Raw genomic sequence first — 20,044 nt, 5'->3', positions numbered from 1 at the left:
TTGACTTCTAAATTTTCTGCATTATAGTACGCCGAGAAGCAGGTTTGTTTTGAATCTCCTTCTAACTTTTGTATTTGCTACTGCCTGCCAACTTGGACGTTTTTAAATTTCTCTCCGAACGCGACTATTGCGGCCCAACTATGGTGCCACCGAGCGGCAAAAACTGAAACAATGAGGCATAACATGCATAGAATCACTACTTGCAGATGCTCACTGTTGCCATTTTCTAATGTCAGGAAGATAGCAGCAGGTGCAGCATGGCCAGAGCACATAGTATTGGGCAAAACTGACCGTGACCAGCAGTATCAGCATTACAGAAGACAAACCATTTCTAAAATACATTTACGTCATCTTTTGAGTGTTTACTGTTAGTTAATGTGATTCATATTTTGTTCATACAGCTTACATACACAGTGAGCAGCAGTGCATGCAGCAGCTACAAACAATTGGACTCCCAGGAGAGGTGCAATACGGCAATCGCTGCCGCGTTTTTCTCTTCGGAAAAAGACGGCATGCATCCTGTTGTTTTCAATTGCGACGCAATGTCTATGTCGCATCATTACTGGCCGTGTTCGAGGGTTACAGTAAACGGGCAGTGGTGCGTCGGATACAAACTACTGAACTTCCAAAAGAGGCTCCATGCGGTGACTGCACCCGCCTTAGTCTCTTGGTAAAAGTCGGCATGGAGCCTGTAGTTTTGAATCGCGACGCAATTTCTATGTCGCATCCTTACTGGGATGGTTTGAGGGTTACAGTGAGCAGCAGTGCTGCATCAGCTACAAACTGTTGGACTCCCAGGAGAGGTGCAATACAGCGAGTGCAGCAGGCGTGTAGCACGTTCGTTTCCATTGCGGCGAAATTTCTGTGTCGCGTGCTTGCTGGGAGTGTTCGAGGGTTACAGTAAGTGGGCAGTGGAGCATCGGATACAAACTACTGGACTCCCAACAGTGCTCCATGGGGTGATAGTAGCCGTGTTAGTCTCCCTGAGAAAGGCCTGCATGTGGCCTGTAGTTTTTAATCGCGACACAATTTCTATGTCCCATCCTTACTGAGATAGTTCGAGTGTCACAGGCAGACGCACGCTGTTTCAACTACAAACTATATGGATTTCCAGGAGTGGTTTAATACGGCGAAATCAGCCGAGTTTTTCTTTTCGGAAAAAGACCGAATGGATCTTGTTTTCCTCAATTGCGACCAAATTTCTCTTTCGCGTTCTTACTGGGAGTTATCGAGAGTTACAGTAAACACTGGTGCATCGGATACAAACTACTGGACTCCCAAGAGAGCTCCTTGCGGTGACCGCAGCTGTTGTAACTGCGACCGGGACGGTCGCGGGGTAGAAATGACGTAAAGCGCGGCGTGACCCGCGGACAACAGCACAACGGGAGAGGAGGGACACGACCAACGAAGGACAGAACAAACAACCATAAGATCGAACAACAGATTCACAAGAAAACCTAACAAACACGTCCAGTCGTACACAGATCAAGTCAGTAAGCTGCCTAACAAGAGGCGATGTGTCAACAGACGTACTCGAGATTAGACTTCTTGGCTCAGCGAAAGGCAAGCGATTAAGTACGCTATCGGGGGCGCCGCTTTTGGCCGCTGGAATCACATGTTCCACTGTAGCGCCCTCACACTAAAAGCGGGCCAGGAGGCGAGCGCCGCCACAGCTTACGGCGCGTCAGTGCAGAGACCTCTACGTGTCTTCGACGTCCACGACGTCTGGCGCGGATTCAAATTCCGCGGCGGCGGTGCCAGATCCCTCCCCCCTGAAACTTGCACGTGGGGGCGGAAACGCCGCGGACGGTGCCGAGGTGGGCGGCAGTGGCAAGAGGAACTGGGCGTATCAACCGCAACTGGCGTGGAGGAAGGGACCCACGAGGTATCCGTGACAGCCGATCCCGAGTCCAGGGCGGGGGATGGAGCCGCCGATCCACCCGGAGGCTGAGAGGGCCGGCGGCAGGTCCGCGGAGAGACGGCAACCGGGGGCTGGGACGGTGACCCGAGGTCTCTGTCCGTACCCAAAGGAGGTAGGGAAGGAGGCGGCGGCCCGAGTCCGTGGCAGCACGAGGGCGGAGCTGATTATGATGGCGGCGCTCCAACCATTTCGACGTCTGCACTGACTTAACACGCCACCCACGGGCCGCGACGACCGTGGCGGGTGTCCAATCCACCTTGCGCCCGTACTCGCGGGGCCACACGGCCGTGCCAGGGGTATACCGCTGCGAGGGCCGGCAGTGGGGGCGGGAGGAGGGCGGCAGCAGCAAATGGAGCAGGGGCCGCGGCTGTCGCCCACGGAGGAGCTCTGCCGGACTGCATCCGTCAATTGGCGTAGTGCGATAGGTTCTCAAAAACGGGGTGAGGGCCGACATGGTTGGCCTCTCTGCCTCGCCATTGGACGAAGGGTGGAAAGGGGGGCTACGGATATGTTTGATACCATTGGCCTCACCGAAGTCGTGGAAGGAGGACGCCGTGAATTGGGGACCATTTTGGAGACCGACATGTGTGGGTGGCCATCAGTGGCGAGAACCTGGGCCAGAGCCTCCGTGGTGGTGGATCTCATGCGGACAACATATGAGTGTTTGGAGTAGGCATCGACGATGAGTAACCACATGGACCCCAAAAACGGCCCGCAAAGTCCACATGGATGCGATCCCAGGGCCGGCGAGGCACAGGCCAGGGTGTAAACGACTGAGGGGTACTTGCTTGCCTGGTGATGCGCACAAACAGTGTACCCATGGACAAGGCGCTCAACATCGCCATCGATGCTGGGCCAATACACATGCCAGTGAGCCAAAACTTTAATACGGTACATACACCAGTACCTGCAGTGTGACAAACTGAGCACCCGAAGCTGTAATTCCGGAGGGATGATCACCAGATGGTATGATATTATGGTGAAAATGGGCATATCCTTGTAATCCCCGAGTCTGGAGATGTGAGTAGAAAAGCAAGGAAGCAGGGAAGCCGGTTCGGATTAGAAAGAGTAACGCATTTGTGTCGAGGGATAACGATCGCGAATTTGTAGAACAGTTCTGAGTGTGACTTTGGTCCACTGAGGGTGCTATGATGTAAAAGGGATGATTTTGTTTGGCAGAGGATATGAACTGTACGTTTACAACATCGACACAATACACGGTGATATATTGCTGAGTTGGAGCTCGGTTTTGCGCACGAATATTCAAGCTCCTGTCCTGGGTGGGGGAGCACAGTAATTGAGTAGGATTCTTCACGTATTTGACGTTATGTAGGCTACGGAGTGATATATTGATGGGTCGTAGGTCGGTTTCACGTTCTAATATTCAAGCTCCTGTCCTCGGTGAGGGAGCAGTGTGATTGAGTAAGAGTCTTCCCGTGTTTGGCGATATGTATGGCGCTTTGCGACGTTTAGTTGTCGTTGTAATATGTTGATCTGTGTAAAATAACCGCTGAATGTCTCGTCCGCAGAAGGAAAAAAAGGCTGAGGAGCTTCGATAACGGTGCCATCAGTAATTCTACAGGTAAATTCGATAAGAGTGTATCATAATGCTCTATTCATTCACATCCTTTGTACTGGGATACAGGAACCTCTACATAGCGGTGAGAAAATTTGCATATGTTGAGAGCAAGAAGGGAATCACGTTTGGAGCGCTGGGAAGAGTGCATTAGGCATTATTTTCAAGAACAGGTTCTGTTAGTGCAAGAATTTCTGTACATACAAGCTGAGACGTGAAGAAAGCGAGTGTTAACTGTTTCTGGGACAGCCAAGCAAGTCCGCTATTGCTGAACATTGTATTTCTGCTGGACATTCAATGGAGTATGAGAAAACAATGATTTTGTCTACAGCAACGTCTTTCTGGGACTCCATTATTAAAGAATCCGTAGAAATACGACTGGCGGAAAATCTGTTAAACCGTGACAGCGGCTACCAGCTGGACAGTGCATGGAATCCCATCATCTCCACGATTTGCTCAAATCGAAGACGACAGAGTGCGTCGATGGCCGTGGCAAACAGCAACGCAGAGGGCGACTGAGTTCCGCTATTCCACCAGCGAGGGCGCTGCCGGCGGGCAGTGTTGGTTCAACTATCAAGTTTTCGACGCATGCGCAGAATAGTTACAGTACGCTATATATTGCGGAGCGGAGATCTTTATCGCCAGTCTGCGACGGCTCACCTGAAGATGACTGGCAGGTGCCCAGTTGAAATATCGTGCGAAGTATTGAACGACGACCGGCTGCAAGCCCAAAATTTGTTTGAACAGTCAATTCGCCGGGAAAATTTTAAAATTCACAAATAAAGAATTATTTGCAAGTCCTTTCCCCGCAATTCCTTAGGAGTAGGTGGTGGTTAGGTGACTGATGTTACAGCAAGTGCCCTTTCTTTCCCGCCATTTTCTTAGCTTAGTAGAGATATGCATATTAACCTTTGTTTACTGCTAAAATTCAAACTTGGTGCCAGTTCATAGGAAGAGGTGGCAGTAGGATGACTTAGGTTAGTGGAGGTAGGCCAAGTGAGCTATGTTCCCGCGATTTTCTGACCTTAGTAGAGATAACCTTAGTGCGGTGCATTATCCTGTTGGAATTTGAACTTCCCGCCATTTTTCTTGGGGAGGGGGGTCAGGCACCAAAATTCAAACTTCCTGCCAAAATCCGTCATCTTGAATGACGTCATGGCTGCCATCTTGGATGAGGCGATGCGCTGTTGCCAAGTCTACATGACACCATATTGAATAATGTCACAGCTGGCATCTTGAATGCATCTGGCAACAATGCAGAGAGTCCTCGTGTCCCCCTTGCTCCAATACTTACACAAACTGCATAATTTTGAGATCGGTGATTGGCCTTTAAACAATGCCCTCAGTCAACGTTCTTGTCGGTCTGATTAGGGAATATGATGCTGGTTTGCGAAATATAATTCCATCATAAAGAAGTAAAAATTTTCTATGCACTATTTTCGCATTTCAGAAGAATTGCCAGCAGCAAAAGTGGTTAACATAATATAAATTTTTTTTAAATACCAGTAATATTATACTATGATTCGAGTCTTAACGACCACAAGTCTTATGTCAGGGTTAATCCTGTGGTTTGACTGCTCAATGAGCTCGAAAGACTTTCATCGGATGTTGATAAGCTTTACAGCGACAACGTTCCCCTTTACCCAATCGGAGGAGAATGATGATTTGTATAATAATGCAGTTGACTGCTATATCTGTGAGCTGCCGTTAGACAGAAAAATGGGAGCTCCTCATAAATACCACTGACAGTTCAGTGTGCAATTTGAAGTACCAGCTACCAAGGCACATACAAATTGTCTTCCATAATTTAAGTGGGTATGACGCTCACTGTCTAGTTGAGCACTTGTCTGGTTGTGGTTGGGAGAAGAATCAGATCAGTGTTGTACATGAGAACATCGAGAAATACATTTCATCTTCCAAATGAATGACGCCAAAAATTATGCTCCACTTCCTTGATAGGCTACGTTTCTTCAGGCAACACTCCTGAAAGTCATTGAATTTCTACCTCAGGCTGCATTTCCCGACAGGGACACATTTCAGCTTGTGACTAGGAAGGGGTTTTGCCTTACGAGTATGTGGATAACATGGAGAAATTCAATGAAACCCAACTACCCAACATAACTGCATTCTCCAGAAATCTTACAGGCAACGCCATAATGGATGCAAGGTATGAGCTTGCCATAAAAGTCTGGTAAGAATTCAAAATGTCCACTTTAGGAGAGGACGTACAACTTTACATGGACACAACTATGTGCTTTCTTGCAGAAGTTTTTGAGAAATTATGAAGTCTATGCATGGTCACATACTGTTTGAATCCCGTCTTTTATTACATGGCACCTGGGTCATCTTGGGCGCAGTGCTCAAGAAAACGAAGTGCAGTGTCGAATTATAGACCAATACTGACATGCTTCTTTTCTTTGAGCGTGGGATCCATGGGGGGACTTTGCCATTGTGTCCATAGGCACGTGAAGGCAAACAGCTCACGGATGAGTGACACGTTCAATGTATTCCTTGATTCAAGTTACATAATGTATCTGGGCATAATTAACTTATATGGACACGACAGCAGCAATCATGGGTGACCGAAGACGAATGCAAGGGATTACGTGGAAAAATCATGGGGGGGTGTGGCAGCTAATTCTGATGTAAGGCATGTGGTGGAGGGAGAACTCAAATACCCTATTAGTTTGCATGATGCACACGCCTATTTGGCGCTCTGTCTAGAGCGAGTTCCACAAGAAGGCTCCACCCCAAAACTGATGTCCCACAGAATAAGAAGGTTATCAGCCTTATGAAGGACGAGGCGAAAGGATTGCCAAATGTGGAGTTTGTAGGTCTGTGATCAAACATGCATGCACTCCCGCACTGGAAGTTTCCAAATGGTTCAAATGGCTCTGAGCACTATGGGACTTAACTTCTAAGGTCATCAGTCCCCTAGAACTTAGAACTACTTAAACCTAACTAACCTAAGGACTTCACACACATCCATGCCCGAGGCAGGATTCGAACCTGTGACCATAGCGGTCTCGCGGTTCCAGACAGTAGCGCCTTGAGCTGCTCGGCCACTCCGGCCAGCCCATTGGAAGGTGCCACCCAGAGGTGGGATAAGGATGCGCATCGTATGGAATTGAGAGTCCTCTCTATCGAAGACTAGAAGCGGTGCCTGTGCAGTGGTGTTCATGGTGCTTCACTACAGCTGCCTGATATGGTACGACAGACCAATATCCAGTCGAGAGCACATGAGGTGTACACTGTGGTGTAGTCTAAAATCGGCCTGTCATATTATGATGATAAAAGGCTCATTTGTGACGAGGGGACTTAAACTCTCCGATACTCACATACTACTCATGTTTAGCAAGAGAAGAGATGGTAGACTCTGATTGAGTGAGAGTGAGAGAATGAGGGAGAGAGAGAGTGTGTCTGCAGAGCAGTAGTAGAACCCTATTTCATAGTGTAAGTGATTTTGTGTGTGTGTGTGTGTGTGGTGTAAATATATGTGTATACTGGATTCAAGTGTATATACGCACATGGGCCAAGTGTGGAAAAAAATATAAAAAAAGTAAAAGAAAAATTTATTTATATGTACACCATGTGTGTGAGAGAAAAATGTTAAAAAAGCCTACACAAAAATATTAAAAACCATAAACACAAAAAATATGTTTATATTTATTTATTTGTTCATATGCAATGCATGTGCAGACTGTCAACGTATATTTCTAAGCACCATGTGCGTCTGGTAAATGGAATAATTTTTTAGGTTTTTCACCTGCCGTTAGCCATCTAAGTTAGAATAGTTTTTAAGTGTATAAATACACTCCTGGAAATTGAAATAAGAACACCGTGAATTCATTGTCCCAGGAAGGGGAAACTTTATTGACACATTCCTGGGGTCAGATACATCACATGATCACACTGACAGAACCACAGGCACATAGACACAGGCAACAGAGCATGCACAATGTCGGCACTAGTACAGTGTATATCCACCTTTCGCAGCAATGCAGGCTGCTATTCTCCCATGGAGACGATCGTAGAGATGCTGGATGTAGTCCTGTGGAACGGCTTGCCATGCCATTTCCACCTGGCGCCTCAGTTGGACCAGCGTTCGTGCTGGACGTGCAGACCGCGTGAGACGACGCTTCATCCAGTCCCAAACATGCTCATTGGGGGACAGATCCGGAGATCTTGCTGGCCAGGGTAGTTGACGTACACCTTCTAGAGCACGTTGGGTGGCACGGGATACATGCGGACGTGCATTGTCCTGTTGGAACAACAAGTTCCCTTGCCGGTCTAGGAATGGTAGAACGATGGGTTCGATGACGGTTTGGATGTACCGTGCACTATTCAGTGTCCCCTCGACGATCACCAGTGGTGTACGGCCAGTGTAGGAGATCGCTCCCCACACCATGATGCCGGGTGTTGGCCCTGTGTGCCTCGGTCGTAAGCAGTCCTGATTGTGGCGCTCACCTGCACGGCGCCAAACACGCATACGACCATCATTGGCACCAAGGCAGAAGCGACTCTCATCGCTGAAGACGACACGTCTCCATTCGTCCCTCCATTCACGCCTGTCGCGACACCACTGGAGGCGGGCTGCACGATGTTGGGGCTTGAGCGGAAGACGACCTAACGGTGTGCGGGACCGTAGCCCAGCTTCATGGAGACGGTTGCGAATGGTCCTCGCCGATACCCCAGGAGCAACAGTGTCCCTAAATTGCTGGGAAGTCGCGGTGCGGTCCCCTACGGCACTGCGTAGGATCCTACGGTCTTGGCGTGCATCCGTGCGTCGCTGCGGTCCGGTCCCAGGTCGACGGGCACGTGCACCTTCCGCCGACCACTGGCGACAACATCGATGTACTGTGGAGACCTCACGCCCCACGTGTTGAGCAACTCGGCGGTACGTCCACCCGGCCTCTCGCATGCCCACTATACGCCCTCGCTCAAAGTCCGTCAACTGCACATACGGTTCACGTCCACGCTGTCGCGGCATGCTACCAGTGTTAAAGACTGCGATGGAGCTCCGTATGCCACGGCAAACTGGCTGACACTGACGGAGGCGGTGCACAAATGCTGCGCAGCTAGCGCCATTCGACGACCAACACCGCGGTTCCTGGTGTGTCCGCTGTGCCGTGCGTGTGATCATTGCTTGTACAGCCCTCTCGCAGTGTCCGGAGCAAGTATGGTGGGTCTGACACACCGGTGTCAATGTGTTCTTTTTTCCATTTCCAGGAGTGTATCTATGTAGCTCAGAGTCCATAAGAATTGTTATTGTAAAAATCTTTACTATTGGGGCTGTTCAATTTAGATTCTAAGTGAGCACAGTCGACCAGAATTACTGTAAAAGCTATGCTACTGGGACTGTGGAATTTAGCTGTAGTAAAGAAAGTATCTCCACATTAGTTTTTAGCGTAGATTTAAAAAAAAATTCCAGTGTTATTGGAGAAAAAAACTGTAAAAAAAATATTCTTGATTTTGTAGTATGTAAGGTAAAAGTATCTGAACTGGAATATAAGAGTGTAATTGTACCTCAAGAATACTATATCGTACCTCAAAAACTACATTGTGCCTCAAGAATTATATTGTACCTCAAGAAGTATGTTATATTTGTGTCAACTGAATAAACGAAAAACATTTGTCACTATACGTCTTTGTCGTCAGTATTTACATGAACCCTGTCCCCAATAGCGTTATATATATATATATATATATATATATATATATATATATATATATATATATATATATATATACAGGGTGAGTCACCTAACATTACCGCTGGATATATTTCGAAAACCACATCAAATACTGACGAATCGATTCCACAGACCGAACGTGAGGAGAGGGGCTGGTGTAATTGGTTAATACAAACCATTAAAAAAATGGACGGAAGCATGTTTTTTAACACAAACCTACGATTTTTTAAATGGAACCCCGTTAGTTTTGTTAGCACATTTGAACATATAAACAAACAAGTAATCAGTGCCGTTTGTTGCATTGTAAAATGTTAATTACATCCGGAGATATTGTAACCTAAAGTTGACGCTTGAGTACCACTCCTCCGCTGTTCGATCGTGTGTATCGGAGAGCACCGAATTACGTACGGATCCAAAGGGAACGGTGATGGACATTAGGCACAGAAGAGACTGGAACAGCACATTACGTCCACATGATAACACTTTTTTATTGGTCTTTTTCACTGACGCACATGTACATTACCATGAGGGGTGAGGTACACGTACACACGTGGTTTCCGTTTTCAATTACGGAGTGGAATAGAGTGTGTCCCGACATGTCAGGCCAATAGATGTTCAATGTGGTGGCCATCATTTGCTGCACACAATTGCAATCTCTGGCGTAATGAATGTCGTACACGCCGCAGTACATCTGGTGTAATGTCACCGCAGGCTGCCACAATACGTTGTTTCATATTCTCTGGGGTTGTAGGCACATCACGGTACACATTCTCCTTTAACGTAACCCACAGAAAGAAGTCCAGAGGTGTAAGATCAGGAGAAAGTTCTGACCAATTTATGCGTCCTCCACGTCCTATGAAACGCCCGTCGAACATCCTGTCAAGGGTCAGCCTAGTGTTAATTGCGGAATGTGCAGGTGCACCATCATGCTGATACCACATACGTTGACGCGTTTCCAGTGGGACATTTTCGAGCAACGTTGGCAGGTCATTCTGTAGAAACGCGATGTATGTTGCAGCTGTTTGGGCCCCTGCAATGAAGTGAGGACCAATGAAGTGGTTGCCAATGATTCCGCACCATACATTTACAGTCTACGGTCGCTGTCGCTCTACCTGTCTGAGCCAGCGAGGATTGTCCACGGACCAGTAATGCATGTTCCGTAGATTCACTGCCCCGTGGTTTGTGAAACCCGCTTCATCGGTAAACAGGTAGAACTGCAACGCATTCTCTGTTAATGCCCATTGGCAGAATTGCACTCGATGATTAAAGTCATCACCATGTAATTGCTGATGTAGCGACGCATGAAACGTGTGAAAGCGGTGACGATGCAGTATGCGCATGACACTACTTTGACTCAGTCCACCGGCTCTCGCAATGTCCCGTGTACTCATGTATGGGTTCATGGCAACAGCAGCTAACACACCAACTGCACCCGCTTCTCCTGTGACGGGCCTGTTACGGACCCGTTTGCGTGCTACGACCATACCTGTTGCATACAGTTGGCGGTAGATGTTGTGCAATGTGCGGCACGTTGGATGCTCTCTGTCCTGGTACCGTTCTGCATACACCCTGCAGGCTTCAGCTGCATTTCCTCGACACTCGCCATAGATGAGTATCATCTCCGCCTTTTCAGAGTTCGAATACACCATGGTCACAGTTCCTACAACACTACACTATCACAGACGTCTGGTAACACGGTGTACTACAGTTGGTCTGCGTGCGGAGACGAATGCAGAATAACAATAGCAGCAAGCGCTACATGCGGACACTGCGACAGCTAGACCAAATCACAACAGTGCACTACAGCCACACTCGTAAACACGGTCGTCATCGTAAACATGTCCCTGCAGATGCTGCTCGCCGACCGTGGCCCGTGTTTGTTACAACACGCAACTGAACGTCGGATGTTTCAAGCGTCAACTTTAGGTTACAATATCTCCGGGTGTAATTAACATTTTACAATGCAACAAACGGCACTGATTACGTATTTGTTTATATGTTCAGATGTGCTAACAAAACTATCGCGGTTCCATTTAAAAAAACGTAGGTTAGTGTTAAAAAACATACTTCCGTGCATTTTTCTATGGTTTGTATTAAACAATTACACTAGCCCCTCTCCTCACGTTCGGTATTTGAAATCGGTTCGTCAGTATTTGATTTGGTTTACGAAATACATCGAGCGGTAACGTTAGGTGACTCACCCTGTATATATATATATATATATATATATATATATATATATATATATATATAAGGCTGTCTGTTCATAAATGACATTAGTTTTGCTGAAGAGTGAGTGCTATAAAGGAGATCAAGTTTAAGATCGATGATAGCAAAATATACAGAATGGCTGCGTGGAATTATCCCTATCGTGCAGCCCGAATTGGGTTATGGGAGCAGGAGGCATGTGACAGTGTCCACTTCCAAAGACATACAGCACACATGTCTAAAATTATACCTCTGGTGCTTGAAGAAACTCACAGACGTAGTATCTGGTTAAAAATGAACACTGTCAAAGCTGGAACAGGGTTGAAAAAAGAACACAGAGGTTGTAAAGTAAAAAATTATTTATTTTTTGCCCCGCCTAAAAGTAAATTTACATCTTCTTCTTCTTCTTCTTCTTCTTCTTCTTCTTCTTCTTGAGTCAATGGAGAGCAGGGCACCCGTAGAATTACAAGTCTTGAACAGCAACAAACATGAGGATTCGATGCATTCACGAGATCTTCTCCTACCCCTTCACGTAGATAATGGTATCTGTGTGGTTGAATAGTAGACGCGACATCACCATATCGTTATATGGTATGCCAGTATAATCTCAGTGAATTCCAACGCACTTCACATCCTTAAAAGACCTCGGTGACGCTTTGTTTGCTGAGAATGTCTCTATTATTACGGCATCTTCTATGTACACTACGAATGCAACATCTTTAAATATGAACTGTCTACACTCACCATCATAGAAACCCTGAGCGTCTGCAATGATGTTTACACCTTGAGATGCCATTGTGGAATGCTCTAGGTATGGCACAGCACCTGTTCATTTATACAGCTCGTTGCACAACGCCTGTGAGCGGGCGGTAGTTGATCACACAGTCATGTGGAACTAGAGCATACATGGCAGTGTGTTCCAGGAAATTTGCAGAAGATTTAAATTCAATACGTACATCTGGTGCAGATGTAATTATCTCGTTGTGTTTCGAGCGGCCTATTACGATGATCGGTGATGGCTTCTGTGGACTGAGTAGACAACCCCTTCTTCAGCACTTTCACAGTAAGAAGCATGATACCTAGCATACATGTCATATGCTAGACTACAAATTTCATCCCACTGCAGGTGTAAATTGTCATATGGGCAGTGTGCGATTTGCAGGGGGGCGGGGGGGGGATGGGGGGGGGGAGGTATGGGGGGGGATTTCCCCCAATCTGCATCAGACCATCCCCTCCTCTGGTTTTAGTTTATGCATCCCAACCTGGGATGTTTATTTCCCATGCACTGGAGTAAAACTTCAAATATAATTTAAATTTGTGGAGCCGAACACTGAAAGTTTTTAATACAGTCTTACTATTAATAATATTAATATTTTTGCTTATTAATTTTGAAAAAGTGTTATGTAGTAGTTAAGCATTTCAAAACATTTAGAACTAAATCATCATTAACATGTTGTCATTGTTGCTTTCGTCTAAGGTGCGTCATCCGTTTACTTGCGAGCTTGTGAGGGAAGTAGTGTGGCAGTGATACCGTATCAGTCGTACCGCAGAGTTGGGTGAGCTGGGGGGGCTGAAATTCCCACCCCGGGCCCTGACACAGGGTGGCGACCGGCCCGGTACCTGTGCGAACATTTACCGTTAGGCCACCTTTTGGCAACGGTATGACGCGGACTAACAGGGACGAAAGCACAAAGTGGTGCGAAGTGAGCAACGGTACTGGTCAGACGGGATCGCGAACCACGTGGGTGCAGCTTAACACAGGCTCCCCAGCATCGCGTACTCCAAATTAATTGGTGCCGTTCGTTCTTTGCCGCGCGTCCGCCACACACACGGCGATCTTCACACGTTCCCGCTTCAGTAGCTTCATTAGTGAGTTGAGTGCGTCCGGGCCTGTAAGAACTACGGAATTTCAGGATGTCATTCAAACAAAGGAAAATTTCTGATTTCCTTAAGAGCAGTGCATTACCTGATACGTGTACAAACCGTGACAGTCAGGATACTAACAGTGGTGCTAAAAGAGTTAAAATAGACAGTGAATGTAAAAAAGAAAACGGTAATGATGGTGCTAATACAGGGGAAGAGACTGAATCTCCGGTGACTGAAAACTGTGACATGTCAAAGGTAGGAATGGAAGTAACAGTTCTCTTGGAATTATAGTAGGAAATTGTGTTACCTTATCACGTTTTCAGAACTGGCAAAAGACTAATGCGTGGCTGCCCGCAAATGACAAAAACTTAGTAATACGCACAGTGTGTTTACAAGTTTGTGAACTTAAGGTGGAAAGCAGTGAACGTGTGCGCATCGATAACGCGTTTTTAGCTGGTGTTTCTGCTAATAACGCCAAAAAAATAAGTGATAAAATCGGGGATCATGCAAAGTGTAAATCACACATGAAGTGCGTGGAAAACACGAGTATAAAAGAGAAGAAAAGTTTACAAAAATGCGTCACTGAAATGCAAAGTTGTGGGGAAAGCAGCATCAAGAAAAAGTAATCGCAACTGCTTCGTTGTTCAAATCTGCATATGTAACAGCTAAACAGAAATTATCATTCAAATCGTATCCTGCAGTAATTGAACTACAAAAGCTTAATCGTTTATCAGTCGGTAATATGCCTCATTCTGACCATGCATGCCGAAATATCATTATGCTCGTAGGAGAAGAAATGAAAATGAATCTTGCTCACTTCCTTGTAGAATCGGGTACAAACTTCAGTATCATGATGGACGAAAGTACAACGGTTTCCAATAAAACTTGTTTAATAATATATTTACGTTTGTCCTTTGAGGAAATTGCTTGCAGTTATTTTTTTGACATTGTTGAATTAGAAAGTGTGACAGGAGAATGCATTTTCAGCACACTGTTAGCAGCTCTTGAAAAGTATGGCATTACAAATTATATAATAAAGAAACACCTTGTAGGTATCACACCAGATGGTGCCTCAACAATACTCGCCCCTTAAAAAGGCGTAGCCGCTCTACTGCATAGTCATTCACGTAACGATTTAACTGTCGTTCATTGTATGAACCACAAAATGGAATTAGCTGTCCACGATGTTATGAATGATGTAGCAGATGTATACCATGTTGTTTTTGTTGTGGTCTTCAGTCCCGAGACTGGTTAGATGCAGCTCTCCATGCTACTCTATCCTGTGCGAGCTTCTTCATCTCCCAGTACCTACTGCAACCTACATCCTTCTGAATCTGCTTAGTGTATTCATCTCTTGGTCTCCCCCTACGATTTTTACCCTCCACGCTGCCCTCCAGTACTAAATTGGTGATCCCTTGATGCCTCAGAACATGTCCTACCAACCGATCCCTTCTTCTGGTCAAGTTGTGCCACAAACTTCTTTTCTCCCCAATCGTATTCAATACTTCCTCATTAGTTATGTGATCTACCCATCTAATTTTCAGCATTCTTCTGTAGCATCACATTTCGAAAGCTTCTATTCTCTTCTTGTCCAAACTATTAACCGTCCACGTTTCACTTCCATACATGGCTACATTCCATACAAATAGTTTCAGAAATGACTTCCTGACACTTGAAGCTATACTCGATGTTAACAAATTTCTCTTCTTCAGAAACGATTTCCTTGCCATTGCCAGTCTACATTTTATATCCTCTCTACTTCGACCATCATCAGTTATTTTGCTCCCCAAATAGCAAAGCTCCTTTACTACTTTAAGCGTCTCATTTCCTAATTTAATACCCTCAACATCACCCGACTTAATTCGACTACATTCCATTATCCTCGTTTTGCTTTTGTTGATGTTCATCTTATATCCTCCCTTCAAGAGACCATCCATTCCGTTCAACTGCTCTTCCAAGTCCTTTGCTGTCTCTGACAGAATTACAATGTCATCGGCGAACCTCAAAGTTTTTATTTCTTCTCCGTGGATTTTAATACCTTCTCCGAATTTTTCCTTTGTTTCCTTTACTGCTTGCTCAATATACAGATAGAATAACATCGGGGAGAGGCTACAACCCTGTCTTACTCCCTTCCCAACCACTGCTTCCCTTTCATGTCCCTCGACTCTTATAACTGCCATCTGGTTTCTGTACAAATTGTAAATAGTCTTTCGCTCCCTGTAGTTTACCCCTGCCACCTTTAGAATTTGAAAGAGAGTATTCCAGTCAACATTGTCAAAAGCTTTCTCTAAGTCTACAAATGCTAGAAACGTACGTTTGCCTTTCCTTAATCTTTCTTCTAAGATAAGTCGTAAGGTCGGTATTGCCTCACGTGTTCCAGTATTTCTACGGAATCCAAACTGATCTTCCCCGAGGTCGGCTTCTACTAGTTTTTCCATTCGTCTGTAAAGAATTCGTGTTAGTATTTTGCAGCTGTGGCTTATTAACCTGATTGTTCGGTAATTTTCACATCTGTCGACACCTGCTTTCTTTGGGATTGGAATTATTAAATTCTTCTTGAAGTCTGAGGGTATTTCGCCTGTTTCATACATCTTGCTCACCAGATGGTAGAGTTTTGTCAGGACTGGCTATCCCAAGGCCGTCAGTAGTTCCAATGGAATGTTGTCTACTCCGGGGGCCTTGTTTCGACTCAGATCTTTCAGTGCTCTGTCAAACTCTTCACGCAGTATCGTATCTCCCATTTCATCTTCATCTACATCCTCTTCCATTTCCATAATATTGTCCTCAAGTACATCGCCCTTGTATAGAGCCTCTATATACTCCTTCCACCTTTCGGCTTTCCCTTCTCTGCTTAGAACTGGGTTTCCATCTGAGCTCTTGATGTTCATACAAGTCTTTCTCTTATCTCCAAAGGTCTCTTTAATTTTCCTGTAGGCAGTAACTATCTTACCCCTAGTGAGGTAAGCCTCTACATCCTTACATTTGTCCTCTAGCCATCCCTGCATGTATACCGTATACAGGTTTTTTTAGATTCCTTATATTCTGTGTTTTTCGAAGTCCCAAAAATCAGAGACTACTACAAAGTGTTTCACTAGAATTATCCTCGCAGATATTAAAACTAGGCCGTATTTTTCGCGTACGTTAGGTTGCTTCCTCATTTAATGCTGTTCGAGCTTTTATTGAAAGTAACAGTTCTCTTGTCCATCTTTTTGAAAAACTGAGACATGATGGTTAATGATCAACTCAGGAGAGATCTAAATTTGAAGGTTTACCAAAACATCTCACAAAGTGGTTGCTTGTAATGGAATTAGTTGTGCTTTATGAGGCCCTAGAAGTTCTGCAAGTATTAACATTCATTATGCAAAAGAGAAATTGTTCAGTCATTAAAGCAAAACAGGAAATTGAAGTGGCTATACGAACTCTTGAAACACTGAAAACGCCTCGAATTAGGATGATAGTACAAGAGATGGAGGAAAAGCGCACATTCAAAGGGGTATTAATTAAAGAAACAACTTGTGATGAATATAACAGATTTAAGACATTTCGGAAGAAATTTTTTCAGTCTTTGGTTGTTGTGTTGTTGTTGTCCTCAGTCCTGAGACTGGTTTGATGCGCCTCTCCATGCTACTCTATCCTGTGCAAGCTTCTTCATCTCCCAGTACTTACTGCAACCTACATCCTTCTGAATCTGCTTAGTGTATTCATCTCTTGGTCTCCCTCTACGATTTTTACCCTCCACGCTGCCCTCCAATGCTGAATTTGTGATCCTTTGATGCCTCAGAACATGTCCTACCAACCGGTCTCTTCTTCTTGTCAAGTTGTGCCACAAACTCCTCTTCTCCCCAATTCTATTCAATACCTCCTCATTAGTTATGTGATCCACCCATCTAATCTTCAGCATTCTTCTGTCGCACCACATTTCGAAAGCTGCTATTCTCTTCTTGTCCAAACTATTTATCGTCCATGTTTCACTTCCATACATAGCTACACTCCATACAAATACTTTCAGAAACGACTTCCTAACACTTAAATCTATACTCGATGTTAACAAATTTCTCTTCTTCAGAAACGCGTTCCTTGCCATTGCCAGTCTACATATTATATCTTCTCTACTTCGACCATCATCAGTTATTTTGCTCCCCAAATAGCAAAACTCCTTTACTACTTTAAGTGTCTCATTTCCTAATCTAATTCCCTCAGCATCTTCCGACTTAATTCGACTACATTCCATTATCGTCGTTTTGCTTTTGTTGATGTTCATCTTATATCCTCCTTTCAAGACACTGTCCATTCCGTTCAACTGCTCTTCCAAGTCCTTTGCTGTCTCTGACAGAATTACAATATCATCGGCGAACCTCAACGTTTTTATTTCTTCTCCATGGACTTTAATACCTACTCCGAATTTTTCTTTTGTTTCCTTTACTGCTTGCTCAATATACGGATTGAATAACATCGGGGACAGGCTACAACCCTGTCTCACTCCCTTCCCAACCGCTGCTACCCTTACATGCCCCTCGACTCTTATAACTGCCATCTGGTTTCTGTACAAATTGTAAATAGCCTTTCGCTCCCTGTATTTTACCCCTGCCACCTTTCGAATTTGAAGGAGAGTATACCATTCTTTGGTAGACAATATAAAAAACCGCTTTGAGGACTTGGATTTCTTTTCGGGTGTAGCCGTTTTAAATTCAGATACATGGCCTTCAGATGATGGTGTATTATGGTGACATGTCAATTTCTCGCTTGTGTAAAAAGATGGATTTTAAATTACGTGAATGCTCGTGTGCGTCACTGGTTAAAGATTTTCGAATCCATAAAGAAAATCCTCAACACATGCCCACTTCTGTGAAGGAACTTTTGAAAGCAGTCGAAGTTATACCTATATCTACGGCTGAATATGAACGCGGATTCAGTGACATGAATTTAACAGTGACTGATCAGAAAATCACTTACAAATTCTGACACTTTCAAATCTACTTCTCATTTCAATAAATGGACCTCCACTGCATTGCTTCGATGCAGAAAAATTTGCAGCTAGGTGGATAAGAAAAAGAAGCCTTGCTTCTCAGCACCATAGCGCCCTTGACAAACCAACAGGCAAACCCTCGAACCTTCAGGAGCAGTCTCATTCATCTCGTCTCTTCAACTAAACTCTGTAAGTTAAAATGACAATTATATGCTTTTGTACTAGCTGAACCGGCCACACTTTGCTGTGGCTTTGTCATAATACGATGATTTACAAATTAACATTCACTTATAATTTCAGAGTGTTAAAGTTAAGCACAAAACAAAACAAAAATTTTAATTTTACATTTTATTCATCACGTATTTTAGTATAGTTTGAGTATCGTATGTTACATGAATCATTTACAAAGTTGTTAATTAACTACATATGAAGATTTATTAATTTTGTAAATGAGGTAAGTAAACTCTGCATTGCCCGGATGTCTCTACCTTCCCCTTATGTCCATCTCCTTGTTTCCCCACTCCCCATCTTCTCTTGCCCTTCTCTTTGTCCATCTGCTTCTCTCCTCTATCACCTTCTACCCCTCCGTCACTCTCCCCTTCGCTAAGGTCAATTTCTCTCCCCCTCAAAGTCAATCTCCTCCTCCCCTCTCTTTCTGTCCCTGTGACATACAACATATTGAAAGCAGTAATTTGCGTCTACAATTGCCATAAGGACAATGCTGAATGTTTTTTTGTAGTTGATATATTCACTTCCAGTATTCGGAGGACACATAATTTGCACATGTTTGCCATGTATGGCCCCTATGCAGTGAGGGAAATTCCACTTCACTTCGAAATTTCTTGCTACCTTCTGCCATTCTTCAGTATCCTTTGGAATCTGAAAAGTGAAACATACTCATTACTTTCCCTACTTTTTCAGATTGATGACACAGAGGACACAGTATCAAAAGGTGACGGCGATGTAGCTCTTGAAGAACATGTACCTCCCACATATGTCAAGCACGTACTTTCAAATGTTCTTTTTAAAGCGCCCTTAGGGGAGTATGAACAGCAAATTCCGAGCATCGAAACATTGGTTGCAAAACCTAGGTGTGAAATTGTATATGTGGACAATAATAATTGTGACGAATTTGTTCAAACAGAAACAGAAGAGCTCAAATAATTCGATTTTAGAAATAAGTATTTTTAACAGTTCTTTAATATTCATTTTAATTTGCTTAAAAATGTCAATAAAACATTACTTAAATGAAATCAGTATTGAATGTTGCGTGCTTACCTTTATGTAATTCTTCAACACTAATGAAAAAGCTTCACATATCTCTGGCACTATGAGGGAAATAGCAGAATATGATACTTTAAATAAGTACATTAGTGACTTGCATAAATCGCCAGTGGCTAAAAATCGTGATGTGATGGCCCATCGAATTCTTGGTGAAATACTGTCTTGACAGTTGTTATCTTTCTTTACAATAAATGGTGTAGTTAACCGCATTAAGTAATTAAAGTCTTCAGTCGACATTCTCGTAAAATACTAAATAACGCACCATCTTCTGCTTCTAGTTCCTAGGATACTATTTCGTGGACCTTCTTTAAATACTCTTCCACCATCGTTTTCTTTCCCTTCGGTTTTCATTTCCGTTGTTAGCTGCATTTGCAAGTACCAAGTAGGCCGCCGCTGAGATCACTTTATCACCCATCATACTGCAAGACCGACACACGTGTAGCACAAATTCTGTTACTTCGGCATAAATTAACCTGCCGCATGCAACATACGCCGTAAGATGTTGCCTGTTGTAGCATGCTACAAGACGA

At 44.4% G+C, this 20,044-nt stretch overlaps 1 protein-coding gene across 1 annotated transcript in view; it reads left to right on the top strand.

Annotated features, from left to right (window-relative positions):
• Positions 1 to 1,922: 1,922 nt before the first annotated feature.
• LOC126440370 (uncharacterized) overlaps positions 1,923 to 20,044 on the top strand; it is a 95,114-nt gene continuing 76,992 nt past the window's right edge. Inside the window, exons 1-2 of the mRNA XM_050090658.1 lie at positions 1,923 to 2,033; positions 19,152 to 19,321. Of these exons, the coding sequence (XP_049946615.1) occupies positions 1,923 to 2,033; positions 19,152 to 19,321 (281 nt within the window). The remainder of the gene's footprint in view (positions 2,034 to 19,151; positions 19,322 to 20,044) is intronic.

This window comes from Schistocerca serialis, unplaced genomic scaffold (genome assembly GCF_023864345.2).
Source record: "Schistocerca serialis cubense isolate TAMUIC-IGC-003099 unplaced genomic scaffold, iqSchSeri2.2 HiC_scaffold_1362, whole genome shotgun sequence".
NCBI classification, from domain to species: Eukaryota; Metazoa; Arthropoda; class Insecta; order Orthoptera; family Acrididae; genus Schistocerca; species Schistocerca serialis.
The sequence above is the reverse complement of the archived record's forward strand: the minus strand, read 5'-3'. Positions and strand labels throughout refer to the sequence as shown.